Source organism: Scedosporium apiospermum (assembly GCF_000732125.1).
Source record: "Scedosporium apiospermum strain IHEM 14462 chromosome Unknown SEQ_SAPIO_0088, whole genome shotgun sequence".
Taxonomy (NCBI): Eukaryota; Fungi; Ascomycota; class Sordariomycetes; order Microascales; family Microascaceae; genus Scedosporium; species Scedosporium apiospermum.
This window is the reverse complement of record NW_015971789.1, coordinates 745,047-760,108: the sequence shown is the minus strand read 5'-3', so window position 1 is coordinate 760,108 and position 15,062 is coordinate 745,047. Positions and strand designations below refer to the sequence as shown.

General features: G+C 50.6%; 2 protein-coding genes across 2 annotated transcripts; one reads left to right on the top strand and one right to left on the bottom strand.

Moving 5' to 3' along the window:
• Window positions 1-3,041: 3,041 nt before the first annotated feature.
• SAPIO_CDS3215 (uncharacterized protein) lies at window positions 3,042-3,797 on the top strand (the record flags this gene model as incomplete). Its single annotated transcript, XM_016786061.1, has 3 exons — window positions 3,042-3,050; window positions 3,132-3,187; window positions 3,464-3,797. 3 exons carry the CDS (start codon window positions 3,042-3,044, stop codon window positions 3,795-3,797), a joined length of 399 nt encoding a protein of 132 aa, XP_016644067.1.
• Window positions 3,798-6,080: 2,283 nt separating this feature from the next.
• SAPIO_CDS3214 (uncharacterized protein) lies at window positions 6,081-7,522 on the bottom strand (the record flags this gene model as incomplete). The annotated part of the gene is made up of 4 exons (XM_016786060.1): window positions 6,081-6,739; window positions 6,805-7,014; window positions 7,210-7,297; window positions 7,400-7,522. 4 exons carry the CDS (start codon window positions 7,520-7,522, stop codon window positions 6,081-6,083), a joined length of 1,080 nt encoding a protein of 359 aa, XP_016644066.1.
• Between the last annotated feature and the right edge of the window lie 7,540 nt (window positions 7,523-15,062).

Below are 15,062 nucleotides of genomic sequence, written 5' to 3'. Positions count from 1 at the left end.
GGACAAAGTCTGCGGGGGTGGAGAAGAAAAGAGAGAGAGAGAGAGAGAGAGAGAGGAGAAGTGTTCTGGAAGACGAGAGAGGACGAGTTGGCGGAAGAAGACAGAATTGGGGTCAGCCGAGCAAAGGCGGAGACTGCAAGGTGAGGCTATGCTAGCACAGGGTACAAGTTGTAAGAATGGGTAGAATTAAGCTCAGCAGCCTGGTGGTGGATGGCGGATGTCGGATGTGGATGTGGATGGCGCAAGGCAGTATGGGGATTCAATGTTGGCAGGGAAGACATGCAAGAAACATGGAAGAAATCGGCCAACTTGATGAATCAACGCTTCGGAAGGATGGCGGCACAACATTGATTGATCCGTAGATAACACAATAGGTGTTCCATATTGCAGGTTACGCAGACCAGAGAGCTGGCGCCTTCCAATCGAAAACTGCGAGTGAGTGATGGAAATAACAAAGACAAAAAAGAAAAACACAGAAAGACACCGACCGTCGTGGCTTAGTTCAGGAGCTAACATTAACAATCGATACCTCCACCCTCGGCTTCTCGCCGTCGGATGGGCAAGTCAACCTGAGACCTGGGCTGGGCTGGGGAACTCGCGACTCGCGGTCAGCCCAACCAGCCAAAATGGAAAGGGAACCATAGGAACCTCAGAAATAACACCAGCAGCCCACATTGATAAATGAGGCGGCAAAGGGACAGGACACAAGAAGAAGATACGAAGTACTTCGTGAAAATAGGGCGGACCTGTTGGGCTCATTGTCCGGTTCACCGACGAAGCACACGACGCTTGCTGGTAAAAAACGACCATTTAAACATCTCAATTCGACACTCAAGGGTTGGAGCACGTTGATTGTTATCGAGTATCTGTGGTCTGCGATACGCAGTCCGTGGTACTGGGATGGACGTGCTGGGATGCAGTCTCTGTCTCGACTACTTCCTGAGTCTGTTCAACATCAACTGTACTTGCAAATTATTCAACAACGTTCAATCTTCCATCACACATTGCCAGCATCTGCCCTTCCTCGTCAGTTGTGTTTCGTGATGCTCATCCCGCTTGTACGACTCTCGCCTTGTTAACCACCCTGCCCACTACGAAGACTCAGAGGATTAGTGTTGAAGAATCAAACCAGGGGGACGGGGATTTTGGTTGATTTGGGGCTGTGCTCCAAATAACGGGCAACGCTATAAACAGGTGCGGGGCGGTTTGCCAAGGGCACTGAAGCTGTCGCGCCCCGAGTCCAACACCATGAGCTGCCAGGGCCAGAAATCGCCAGGAACTACGAAGTACAAAGTAATACAAAGGTAATTATCCATAAGACCGCCCTCGTGTAAGTTGTAGGTAGTTTAGTTTACTAACTAGTTGACAGGGGCCTGCATCATAAGGCACACCAGGCTACTTTCCCAGTGTTCGAACCCAATGAACCCGACTCCCGACTCTCGCCCTTGAGTTACCACGTAGTCTTCTTGTTCAGCTGCTCATCAATATCAGAAGGGGAGAAGAGGAGAACTCGCTGCCAGCTACAGAACCACTTGGGTTTACCCTTGATATCCCACTATCGGCCCATGGTCTGGTGTTAGTGTTCTTCAAAGAGGAGACAGTCATGTTCCATGTCCATGCAAAAGGTGCCTCAGTCAGTGAGGCGCAGTCGCCTGCAGCCTGAAGAACACACCCACGCCGCACACCAGCATTAACCCCCTCCAGTCAATCCAATCCAGAGATGTGGCCGAAACAGGGTAGTGTGAAAAGTTGTGCATCCAAGAAGTTGTTCCCGCGCCTCAGCCCCGCCACGGAATGGTCTGCACGTACTATTCCTTCGTTCTGGTCGCAGAAGATGTGTGGAATCGGCGAGAGAGACAATGGGAATTCACACCAGGAGTTGCATCGCCACTAGGCATTCTCGATGGCACCCTTATCGCCAAGGCACACACATTTCCACACCCATTTCATATGGGGAAGCGGAAGCAGACTCAAAGAAGATACTATTCCCCTTAATCTTCACCGCGAGCTCCATGCGCTGCCGCTCTTCCTAGCCCGAAAAGAGCAACGATCGCGGCAGCGCCCGCTTTCCTTTCGACCAAGACAAGAGACATTCATTTCTCCGGTTCGATATGGCCCAACTGAACTGAAACAAACAGAAGAAGGCAGGCGAAAAGATCATAGCGGCCCTCACGTCAGACCGACGCGAGGCGTCTGGATGGTCTTTCGTATTCTGCCTAGGCTCTGCTTTCATGGACACGCGAGCGCCCGGTTTGCCTTGCTTACCTCTCAACTCGAGTGTCGACCCGAGTGATTGGTTCCAAACCCCGAGCCATCATCGATCAATTGATGATTTATCCTGGACGGGCTTTCCACTCATCGGTGCTTCGCTTCTCAACAGCAACGAGGATAAAACACCACAAAGATGACATCCGTTGTCTCGGCGAGGAAGGCGCTTGACTGGTTACTAAGCATGATTGGAGAAGATTTGAGTCGACAACGAATGAGGTGAATGAGTGAATGAGTGAATGAACTGAATTGAGTTTGAACATTGAACCGGCGCGGAGTCGGGTCGGGAGCAGGTGACCGCAATTGTTCCCAGGCAAGCCGGCCCTGTGTCCTTGGATGACGTGATCAGAGTGCTCAAGTACATGGTCAAGCACATCGTACTGCGGAGCGCGGAGACTCCTCTTCATCGGGGTTAGAGAGGAAGAGAGGACCTCATTGCGTCGAGTCTAAACTTCCCATCATCAGAAAACTACTCAATTCTCACGGCCATGCCTATATTCGCATTCGACCATTTATTGTTCAGGGAAATAAGGCCGAATTCATTAAGACTATTTCACTCGTCTCTCCTCACTCGAAAATAATTGCGGACAAGTTCATCTCAGGCCGGCCCTCTTGAGCAACTTTCTCTCAAGGACCACTCCTTGTCTTTGGGCCCACCCTGGGCAGTACCCTGCTGTATCGTTCATTCACATCCATTTCAGTGATATAATTCGACATCGACGTCGACGTCTGCCAACATTAAAGAATCTTGAGTCAACTACTCGTCCTTCATCATGTTCCAGGTTCGTACCCTGACGTCCTTGCCACCCACATCCATCATCAAGATAAGCTCACTCGTTGAAATGCTGTAGCCAAATCCCCAGGACCACATGCACCTCCGCTTCCACCGGGCACGGTCTGTGGTGTTAACTACCCAGGAGTAAGTAGCATCAGTCGATGGCCGCTTGCTTTAACTGCGTGTTTTCTTCTCTCTCGCCCGAGGAATGGTCTGCTCTTCTCTTTCTTCAGTGGCCAACGCTGTGTTGAGTTGGTTCTGCACGGAAACACCCATATCAATTGGTCGGTCTCGTCATGGTCAATCAACACTCGTATCGTGGAACGAGAAACGATGAGCACATCTGATTCCATGCCGCCGTCCTTACCAAGAAGCCCCGTGAGTTCCTCGCGCTAACGGCCTAATCCTGCCCCGTACCAGGCTTGTTGAGATCCGAGCCGCCCAGCGGACCTTCGAGGGTGCATACATGCGCACCGCCTTATCCCAATTCTCCTTCTCCCTCATCATTCTTAAGATCTTCACCTCCGAGTTCTACGCCATCGGCGCTCTCTTCGCCGTCTACGGTGCCGCTGTCATGCTGGTCGCCATCTACCGCCGTTACGAGGGCAACCGCCAGTTCTTCAGCCACATGGAAACCGACGGCCACCAGACGAAGAAGTTTCGTACGGCGGGAAATAGCGTCGTGCTCTTAACTTTCCTCAGCTTGTGTGCCTATGTCACGCTCTTGGTTCTTACCTGGAAGTTGTCTGGCTGAGTTTACGCGCGTGGGCTGGGGATGCCCAATGTGAGCTTTTGCGAATATTTTCTTTGGTAGTCGCGGTAGTATTTTCGGGCGAAATTTCATCCTTCTCCTTGCCGTCTTCGGGTCATCCATCTAAATGCCCGCGCCATGTTTGGTTTCAGGAATGTATATGCCTTAAAGACTCTTTCTCTTCCCAGCCATGTTCGTGAAGTCCACCTTCTACTGGTCCTGAGAGCAATATACCGCTTGGTATTTGCTATGCAGAAGGGACGTTGTATTTCACAAGTTTCGTTCACCCCACGGCGTCGGGTCGATAACGATGCTTCACGACGGCACTTCTTGTAGATGATACGGCGTCAAACCTAGTGAGTGAGTATATCCTGAGACGAGCCGTGTAGATATTACTTGCGAATAGCCATCAAGGCGCACTTGTGAAGCCTGAACCAGTGAAAATTGTAAATTTAAAGCTCTCTGGTTACTCGCACCATTCTCCCATGGGAAAATGTTTGAACGAACAAGCTGGAAATGTCAATCTCGAGTGTTCTACCCCGTTTGAGATGCTTTCATTCAGAGTTCCACCGTCCAAGAAGTGGCCAACGCCTACAAACAAAATATTCATAGATCAAGATCCGAATATCGGCGAACACCCACTAGATATGGCCACCTCCCAAGTCTCTCTATCAACCTCGAAACAAGAAATTGTAATACACTTATGCATTATTGATCTAACGTAGAAGTAGCCAAAAGAAAAAGACCGAGTCTAACACTAAGTCATTAAAACGAGTTGTGTGACAAAGGAAACACCAAACGTATTGACCCAACAATACCGAGAATGATAGAATGCAGACAGAAAACCTAAAGAATGCACATATAACCAAACAACCCAGGAAGATCTTTTGATGCCAACACATAAACAAATACCCTCCGAGATGGACCGTAAACAAACCCGCATAACCCCCCTCCATGTACAATATATAAGGACAAAGTTGAAGAGGCAGCCGTTTCCACCCGATAATAAACCAGATATATGCTTTTGTTTTCTCGTCACCCTATTTTAGAACCCTCGATCATAGTACTTCCGTACTTCCGTCATGTATACAACCCATAGGAAAACCAGTTAAGAAAAAGAAGAGAAAGAAAAACTTGAGAATAAGGAGCTGGGAGAGGGGGCGGGGGTGGGGCGACAAATGCAATAGAAAGGTTAGAATAGGAACGACGATGGCTCGTTGGGATGTTGGCTTGTGCTGGTTTGGACCACATCCTTCCTGCTGTATAAACAAGTCTTCTCCGGCAAAGACCGGCGATTATTCACTCTCGTGCCTGGTGTTCCTAATCCTCGTGCGGAAAATTGGGGACTGAATACTGTGCGATTCCCACAACCAGTTGTCTCGGTGTGATCGCCTTCAGGGAGCATCTCGCCGCACAATAGACCAGAGAGCCCTTCGCGCGAGACGGAGTGCCTTGTCCAATTGTTGCTAAGCCCAGTACCGCTGGATAATGCGAATTCCAACGCATCGATTTTGATTGTTCGGTCACAGCCTAAACGGCGGGAACAAATATCCCCACTCGACGAATCCGACGAGCCATCTCGGGTGTCATGCAGGATGCTGCGTTGCTTGGCACATGACCGATAGCTTTCGGGGAGCAACGGTCATGAGTCGTCCAGCAACTCTCTTTTCAGGATGAAGTCGGCATTTTGAGGGAGGCTTTGAAGCCGAGTATTGTCTGGTCGACTGCGCGGGCAACATTATATTACCGAGCTCGCGCCACCAGCCATTCGTTGTCAAAGGCAGGTCCGTGCTAGCAACGCGAGTTTCCTTTGAATCAAGCTTGCACCAGTGCTTTTCTGATTCTCTTTCATTTTTTCCCCGATCGCGAATACCCGAAAACATTGACTGCGGCGAACGGGTTTCGAGGAGTAGAGATGTCGACTTCGTTCCATGCTCGTTTTCGCTCGTCACTGATTCCTCGTTGGTCTTGGATGCGCCTGGACTTCACCAAGGACGCCGGGATTTTTATGGTTGCCACAGTTATAACCCCGTTTGTTCATGGATTTCCTGCAATTGTCAAGTGATTGGAGACCTGGAGCCGCCGAGGCTCCCAGAACCAAAAAGATGCTTCCTGATCTCTGAGCCGAGTTAATTCCTCAACCACAGCGGGCCGATTTATCCCGCGATAGAATGGCATTGAGGATTTTTCTGTTCTCGGACCGCTGTTGTAGACAGACCACACCATTCTGCGCCGTAACCCCTGACTGGAACCCGTCGCCCCCCATGAAGCACTACCTTCCCCCTATCATCGGGGAGGGTAGTACATACTTCCCGGGGCTTGGTGACTCTCTGGAGCGTGAACCTGTTCTTCGGTCGCAACAGGCGCATTCGAGCCATTTTCACCATATCCCCAGCCTCCATAGGCATCACCGGGCTTCCCATAGGGATATTGGGGCTGCCAATTTCCGTAGCCGGGAGGAGGAACAGCACCGGCCGACAAGGCTACGTTATGTTCCATAGCTGTTCCTGTTTGCGTCGTTTCGACTCCTGGTAGGGACGTCGCCAGCGGAGGAGGGTATATTTCTGATGATATTGAGGATGGCTTTCTTTCGTACTGTCTATTCGCCATGGACGAATACTGGCCTGGTGTCTGCGTGCTCATTCCCTCGCCTCCAAATGACATCGAACGCGGTGGCGGCGGAGGATACGATGACCAGGGGATGTCTTCCCGGGGCGCTGACTCTGCGCTTACTGGGGCATTCCAACCAGCCGAAGTGGGCGCATGAGGTGTATATGGGGAGAATGAAGGCGTGATGGGCGATTCATGAGGGTACGCTCTCCACGTCGCATTCAGATCGTTCGGTTTGGCCGTCGAACCCGGGCTTTGCTCCGCCGACATCCAGTTTGTCATTGGCTGGGTTGAAAAATCAAAGGGCCGCCCTGTAGCAGGAGCACTCGCAGGCACTTGAACCATAGTCATTAGCAGCGCCATCGTGAGCTTGGATTAGAACAAGGCCTTTTCTACTTACTCTTTCCATCCGGCGAGAACGGCTCATTTCCCGTGGGCTTCATAGCAGGGGGTGCCATATTCTGGATCGGCGGGTATGGCTGGTGGGGGGGTATTTCGGCGGTAGGATGGCCGCTAGAGATCGCGGGCGACGAGGATGCGGATGCGATCTTCGGCCCGGTTGATGCCCTGGAAGAGGCCTTTGATCGCACATCTGTCGGCGGCTGCTGGTCTACGGGATAGAAGCTGCACTCCTTTTTCAATCTGATGCAGTTCACACATCGACCCTGAACGTCGGCAGGAGATGGAATGCATCTAATTTTTCTTCGCCGACAGTGACCTAGGCGATAGCCGGTTAGCTATAGCGACTTTGCCATACAACCAGCTCGCGCGGGATACAACGAGGTCGTTTGATCTAGTTACTTACCGCATGCAACTGAGGTCCGATGATAACCCAGCTTGTTTCTTCGCTTCTCGCCAGGCATTCCCATGGGGACGTGTTCGGGTGCGTTTGGCTGGGATCGAACATTAGGAGTGGACAAAGACCGTTTTATTTTCATACTTGCTTGAGACAAAGAATCTTTTCGGTCCTTCAAGGACATAGACGAGTCCTGTACTGGTCTCATTTCCATCGACGAGCTTGTTGGTGGCGGCACGTTATAGTTCGGCAGGTACCCGGTGTGCGGCATGTCCATCTCGGCGCCGTTCGGGGGCGGCGGAGGAGGGTACTGATAGGACATTATGGATGTCATGAGTTCGAAGGATTGCAGTTTTATAAGAGCAAGTGGGATTCTCCGATGGCCTAACTGTCCATGTACCGAAGGATGGCGTTTCCTCGTTTGTGGAGTGTGCGAGGAATGGATCTGCGGCCTGAGGCCTAGCGCAGCGGGTGGTGAGGTATACCGAAGGAGCGAAAGAACAGCCAAGGTGGTGAGGGGTGGACGAGGATATGTTTCGTGCGGAGTTCCTTTCGTTACTTCAAGCTTGTTCTGTGGCGAGTCACTGGCTGAGGGAACGGAGCGGCGCCAGTATCATTTCAAGAGACGCAGGCCCGAGTGAACCAAGGTACCCTGTACAACCAAAGGAACACAAAGCTTGGGTTGATATCTGACAAGAAGAAGGCAGTACTCGGATGATAAAAACAGAAGAGCGATTACGGCGTCGGGGTTCACAAAAGACGGGACGGACTAGGAAGGCAGGAAAACAAACCAATAGAGTTGGAAGGCGAGGATGTCTGTCCTGGTGGTCTGCGGTTGATAATGCTGTGGCGGCAAGGTATAGGGTACGTGGAGGGGGCTAAGAGTTCAATATTTGGTTCACTGTGACAAGGTAATTATCCCTTCCCACAGTCCGGTAGAGCGCAACCCTTGCTTTGAAGGCTAGGCGTTGTATGCCTCTCAATAACACCAGAAGCTTGATTGCTTTCGTCCTTCAGTTCTCAGGACGCAGGAAAACGAGATGTGGGTGGCTGCTGGGTCTGCTTCTGGGATTAGCTCTGAGTCCGGAGCCTGGGCGAGGTTTTAAAAGAATATGTGAGGGAAAGCGGTCGTGATAAGAGCAGGTGCTGAGGTGACTTTGATGACAAGTTGAGGAGTGAAGGGCTCAAGAACCATCGGTAGGTGACTCTGCAGGACATCTAGGCTACACGAGTCAAGCACTAACATAGGTTACTGAGTAACGTGGAGGACGCCTAGGGAGGGGCGAAGAGGTAATATGCGAGGAACCAAGGTTAGCGCGATTGGACGGGTCTATGGGGCAATGTACCTCTTCTTGCTTTCCCTGGGACGGAAAGACGGCAGAGATCCACCCTTCGCAGGCCGATGGCAACACCGTACGAGGTTCGAGGGAGGACACGATTCTCGGAGTCAACTTTGATTATCAAGATCTCGGGTGAGCTGGTTAGGTTATATTTGTTAGGCCCGAATGTGAGAGAGCAGAGATGAGACGGCAGGGTGAACCGCCGTGAACTGTTACGTGCAGGTGACGGCGCTGGCGGAGGAGGGAGGCGATGAGGTGGGGGGGATGAGCCCGTTTGGCCAGCGAGAAACCACGCAGACAAAACCCGGCAGGCTACCAAATATGTAGGAGCGCGAGAAACCAGCAACGGTCCCTATGTGGTTCAGGGATTCTGGTTGCGCCACCGAAGCAAGTGCAAGGACGTACCGCTAGTACGCAACAACAAGAACCCAGGGAAGACCAAGTCCAGGAAAGGGCACAATTTTATGAAAGCCACTGCGGCTCTAGATCGGATGGCTTCGACGACGCGTGGATTCGACTCGAGGTTCGCGTCTATTCCTTAGCCCGAATGGGAGGATTCTTGCGCTCTGCAGTCTAGTCCAGGCCCTGTCCCCTTCCAAGACTTGGCTTGCGAGTCGTGGGTATTGGTGGATCAAGGGCATCAAATCAAGCGCACTTCGCTTGAAGGTCGAACAAGTTGGGAATAGGACAGGGAGTGTGGGAGCCAGGAACAAAGGAGAAGGATTGAGGAAGAGGTAGGCTGTGCTCACACGGGCAAGATGAGGTGCCAACAAGTGAGAATATACAATTGGCAATGATATAGTATAGTATCTGGGGGCAGACGCGTCGTAGCGGCGGGAGCAGGAAAGCATGGGAAGCAATATGAAGGTATCAATAACTGGGATGGGGTACCTTATAGCGCAAATGCCGCGCTGTAGATACGAACCGCCGGAGAAACCTCGAGAGCCGGCAAGTAAGTTCGGGCGAGTGTATGGTGATTGATGTTGGGACGGGTTCGCGGTAGCCCAAAGAGGATTTGTCCGAAGGAACGAAAACCAGGGCGGTGCTGGTATTATTATGTGGTTGGTTATTTCTTTTTTCCTTTTTTCTTTTTTTTATCGAGGCAGGCTGTGTTTCCTCGTCGGCTCTAATGCTTCTTCACCTATATTATTGCCTGTACTTGTAAGTCTGATTGTTGTTCGAGGGCGAAAGAAACATTTGACGATTGAACGATGGACGGCGGGTAAAGAACAAGAAGGACCAGGTCAGGCAGGCAGCGAGTAGGCGAGGGCGAGGGCGAGGACAGCGACCAGGGAAACGACGGAATCGGTCTTTCTTTCCGAGTGCCTTCTTGTCAATCAGGTCCGGCAGGAACGTGGGTAGTATTAAGAGGAAGCGACTGAACTACGTTCCTGAACGGAAGAAGAAGAGAAGAAGAAGAAGAAGTACGAGGAAAGAACGAGGCAGTGAGCAGCAGAGCAGTGAGAAAGAGCGAGTGAGCGAGTAAGAGGAAGGAGGACCTGGAGAGTGAAAGTAGGAAGGTTCGAGGTACGAAGTGATGAGGGGGATTAATACCCAGACTTGTAGGATCACAACGGCAAATGACAAGTACAAGAAGAAGATGCGCAGAGGCAAAACAAAGAGAATAAAAAGTGGAATCAGAAATTAATAAAATGGTTCTGCCATTCTGGCTTTGACATAAAGCCAATAACCTACCAATACTGGCAAAAATGGCAGGAACGGATGCTCGACGGCTATCATGTCGACTGGTTGCCAATTGACACGGGGAACGTCTATTTTGGGCCACTTAGGACCTGACCACATGCAGCTCAAAGATGAAACGCGATAGCTGTTCGGAAGGCCAAGGGGGATTTTCTTCCATTGCTTCCATGACCACCCTTTGCAATAGAACTAACCCCGTCAGTCTAGAAGATTAACCGATTTCGATATGCAACAGGCATTAGGGTTCGCCCATGCCCGCGCCGATTCCCACCTTCCCACCTTCCCACCCACCTTCTGGGACCCGGGACCACACCCCAGATCAGTCCGTCATGAACCCTGTCGACGAGACGGGGTCTGACCAGCCCCCCTCCCCCTCTAAAGAAAAAAGGAAAAAAAAAAGGAAGAATGAGAAAAAAAGCTGGGCCGGAGATTCCTTGAAAGGGAGCGGAGTGTGACGGCGGAGTATCCCGTCTCGTAGTGGTTATGTGCTCGCTGCTCAGTAAGTGATAGCATCATTGATCTTCGATCTTACAAGTCTGTCTCGTCACCCCCAACCAGAGCGACCCAGTCCTTACTATTGTACACAAAGCATGAAAATGCGTCGCCCTTTGGTCCTCCCGGACTTGTTGATTTCGGTCTCTTGCGAGAGCCATCATGTTTCCGTTTCCTTCGAGATTGAAGAATGCGATATATATTACTCCGTGCCTATTCTGATATCACCCATTCTTCCTTCATTATAGCCTCTGTGTTTGCAAGCACGTCTTGAGCGAAAAGACCTGACTAGAGATATTATTTCTGTTTCATCTTATCACCCCATTACGCCGAGATTTGTACCTGGAATTTGAGGCTGGGCGGAGCTTCAATACTGTCGTTAGCTACACTCCCGTCTCTTAAACAGCTATCAGTTCTGGTGAACAGCATTAGCTGACCCTGTTACTCACGTACTAGGGGCGGATGATACTCATACACCTCAATGTGTGCTAGTGGATTACAGACGAGTGAGTTTCCTGCCATTGACCAATACCTCTATCTGGCCTTATTTAAAAACCTCCAGCTTGGGCGGGAAAAGAGGCCAGGTCTTCTTTGGGTATGCAGGGATGTGCCGAGGTAGGTTCAAGAGAGCTTAAGGGTCAACCTTAGACTGTCGGTATCTCCAAGAGTCTCTATTACAAGTGCATGGCGAACTTATTGCTCGAGAAGTTGGCGTCTTATTCTCGTTTATACTCGCAGTTCTTGGTACTCAGACGTATCTTCCAGGACCACACCAGAAACGGCGAGTCGAAGAAGTCGAGCAATGCATAGAATTATTTCTTGACTTGTCTCTGGTCCTATCGAGTTCGAGGCCAAGGCATCAGGGGCAGTCAGACCAGTTTGGTTGGAGGAATGGGTCGTGGCATTGCCCTTACGGCGCTTTGATCGGCGCATGCTGCATCTCACCATTGCAGCCAGTTTCATCGCGTTCTCTACTCTACAGCTTGTAATTGGGCGCACCTTCGGACTCTAATTGCACTGTTGGCATTTCCAGATCTCGGTACTTCTGCTGGTGTTGGCACCCCTCAATATGAGCTACCATGGCTGGCAATTGCCCTTGTACGAAGTACTTCATACTTTTTAGAACGTGGGTCGAGGACTTACGAAGTACGAAGTACAGATCGCACCGAGTGTGTGGAGGTCAGGGCCAACCTCAAAGACGGTGGAGGACTTAACACCCTTGCACTTGCAATTTTCGCAGGGCCCCGTGCAGATCCCTCCAGCCCAAACTTTGCAAAGTTTATCTTTGCGTGAAAATGCGCAAGTGGTATTGGAGATCCCGGCCAGGGCCGAGCCCGAGCGTCTCCACTACTTGGGATGAAGGACAGCGAGCACCGTTCTTCCCGCTGGATAATACGAAGCAAAAAAAAAAAAAAAACGCCCTCCAATAGCTGGACCAAGTTGTCGGCTGGCATTGGTATACCAAACAACAAGCAGTAGAAAAGCTAAGCCTTCCTACTATGTATATTAGAGTACGAAGACAGTCAGTTCCACAAGAGTAATGATTGCGAGCAGTGGTTGACGTTTGCCTCGATCTTGCCAGGGGTACTTCGTACCTGGACCTGCTTTTCCCCACGCCCCTCTGGGTCCAATTGTCTTTCTTGCGCACACCCCGGCGTGTCCCATTGAAAAACCAGATCGCAGAGCTCAATTGCTTCCCAACCTTACTTCGTGCTTGGTACTTGGGTTTGGTCGATACTCGTCGTGATAGTGTCAAATGATATGTCCAAAGGTCTCAGTTCCCTTCGACCAGCACACTACGATACAGTACTGTCCGCCAGCAACTGGCTTTCTCTGACTAGAATGAATTATTTATCAAGCCACAGCCCCTTCTGTATCCTCATTATAATATAATCTACTTCTAATAATTATAAAGGACATGACGATGTCGTTGGTCGTTGACGTTACTGCTGTTGTCAGTGTCGTTGGGGATGGTACTTTCGGTAGGCGCAATGACTGATGATTTCCTCTTTCCTAGACCTCAAGCTACAGGCAATTACGCGGCTGGTATAGAACACTGGGACAGCGTACGCGCCAGGCTGTCCGGGCCAACCTACTTCATTGCGGCGGGACATATAGTGATCTCTTTATTTCTGCCCCTCCCCACGAAGACGAAAGTGCTTGGGAGGAGTATATGTGCCTGGCTTTATGTGTCCTTAGAGACAGCGTACACCCAGCACCACACACACACACACACACAAAAAAAAAAATAATCGCACCGGCATCCGAGGGAAACAATCCGTTCAATTGTTGGCTGGTCACTTCGGGTGTGTGGTGTGGTGGGGGGATGTGATACTACATGTAGTATTGTACTACCGAGCGAGTACGAAGTGCTAACCATTGGTGCCTGTAAGGAGATACCACCGAGCGAATGGGCAGGTTGAATCGACCAGACCAGCTTACCCACCCCTTAGACGGACATTGTCTGAGTTTGTCCTTTGCTATCCCGTTTGGAGGATAAAGGCTCTGGTGCCCATCTGCAGGCCCAGAGCTTAGCCAAAACCTGTCCCCTTAGCGGGGTAGCTTGCTATTCGTCCGGCCTCGATTTGATGAATCAATCTTAATGATACCAAGTAAGACTACATTGATCAAATGCCCGACGGATGGCATCCATGGAGTTCCGGCAGATGTATGAAATAAATGGACAGGAGCTGTATTCAACGCCCACCTAGGTCTGTTCCCCCGTTTACACAGTGCCGTGATGTGCACCATTCTCGCAGGGACTGGATGTTGGAAGACAGCCCCGGTGTCACAAATCATCCGTAGCCTGCCATCGATGATGCTCCATCGTCTGATATCCACATCGGTGTATAAGGTATAATATACTTCGAACATTTGATGCAGTTGTCGGGTTTGGGCTGATACCGGCTGTGGGTTGTTCCAGCTGCTTGGTTACGGTGGCGGTTGTGAGTGAGACGGATTTGATCAATCCTGCTCAACAAGTCTCCCTCTGCCTGGACATGCAACGCTGCAACGGAACTTGACGGGCGATCACCGCCAAGATGATAGGAAAGGACGGCCAGAGATTGCATACTTGTGTATTTTCAAGGGTTGTCCACAACCAGCCAATTGAATATTATTGCTAGCCTTGACCATCGCATTTTCGAAGCCACGATGTTCAATCGCGGCCATTGCCAGTCCAGTCTCGGTTAGGAAGCAATCAGAGAACCATCTGCGGCGCTCCCAGAACGGAACTCGGGCGAAGTGCGTCAGGGAGACCACTCAGATCAAGATCCTTAATAGACTGACGTCGAGAGCATGAGATGATGGCCATCAGGAGAAGATGCTTTCTGATGTCTTGCCCAATTTTCCTTGCATGCAAACCGTCGATCTTGGCCTCCTTGAAATAAGAGGCAATTTCACTTTTTAACCCAAGGGGTCGCGGGCAGTCCGTATGATCTTCAAGGCCTTACCCAAGGGCGTAATAATCTAGAAGCTGTAGAAGAACGCACCATGGCGACAGATCTCTCATGGAGAGCCCGAAGGAGACGAGACGCCTGTGGAGGGAAGAGAAGCAAAAGATAGGATGAACTAGATCTGTTCATGCAACGGATTGAAGATCGCGGATTGATGTGCTTGTCTCGGTAGGAACCGTCTAGCAACAGGTGCGGCGGTAAGGAACTATCGTGAATTGACAGTCAAACGCCCGTGGCTGCAAACACCACTACGGTGTCGGATTGTGCGACTGACAGCTCCGAGCGAGAGCACAGGTTAAGGGTCACAATCGATCAGTTGCCTTCGTTGTTATACATTGTTGATGCCATTATTATTCTTTCCAATTAATTTTCTTGGGCATCCCGTGGTTGGCGATGGACCTTGCCTGGCAAGTACTTTTCCCGTCCCTCCTTTCCTTTTCAAACCATTTATTTTGTTTTGTTTGTTTTTATTTTTATTCTTTTTTTTTCTTTTTCCCCCTTCTCCTATTTGGTTTCCTTTCTTTTATCTTGCTACCAATCTTGCGTCTTGAAGACGCAATCGAGATCAATCGGAAACAGCCACCAGCCCATGATACATCAAGTAGAATTGTACTCGTGTACTTCGTACCTCGGTACTCGTTGCCCTGCCCAAAATCAGCAGCTCAAATTACACATGAATTCTCCAACATTTGAACCCAGCCACCCCGACTTCACGCTCCAAGTTCTTACTGGCCCCGCATTTCGGAAAGTTGGCCCTGCAAGCCGGACCACTTACCCCAAAAAGATCAATGATACCTTTGCCAACACATCGAAATTTTGAATACCTGAGGCCAGAAGTACGCTCAAGTACGCTGGCGCCGCCGCCGATCACACT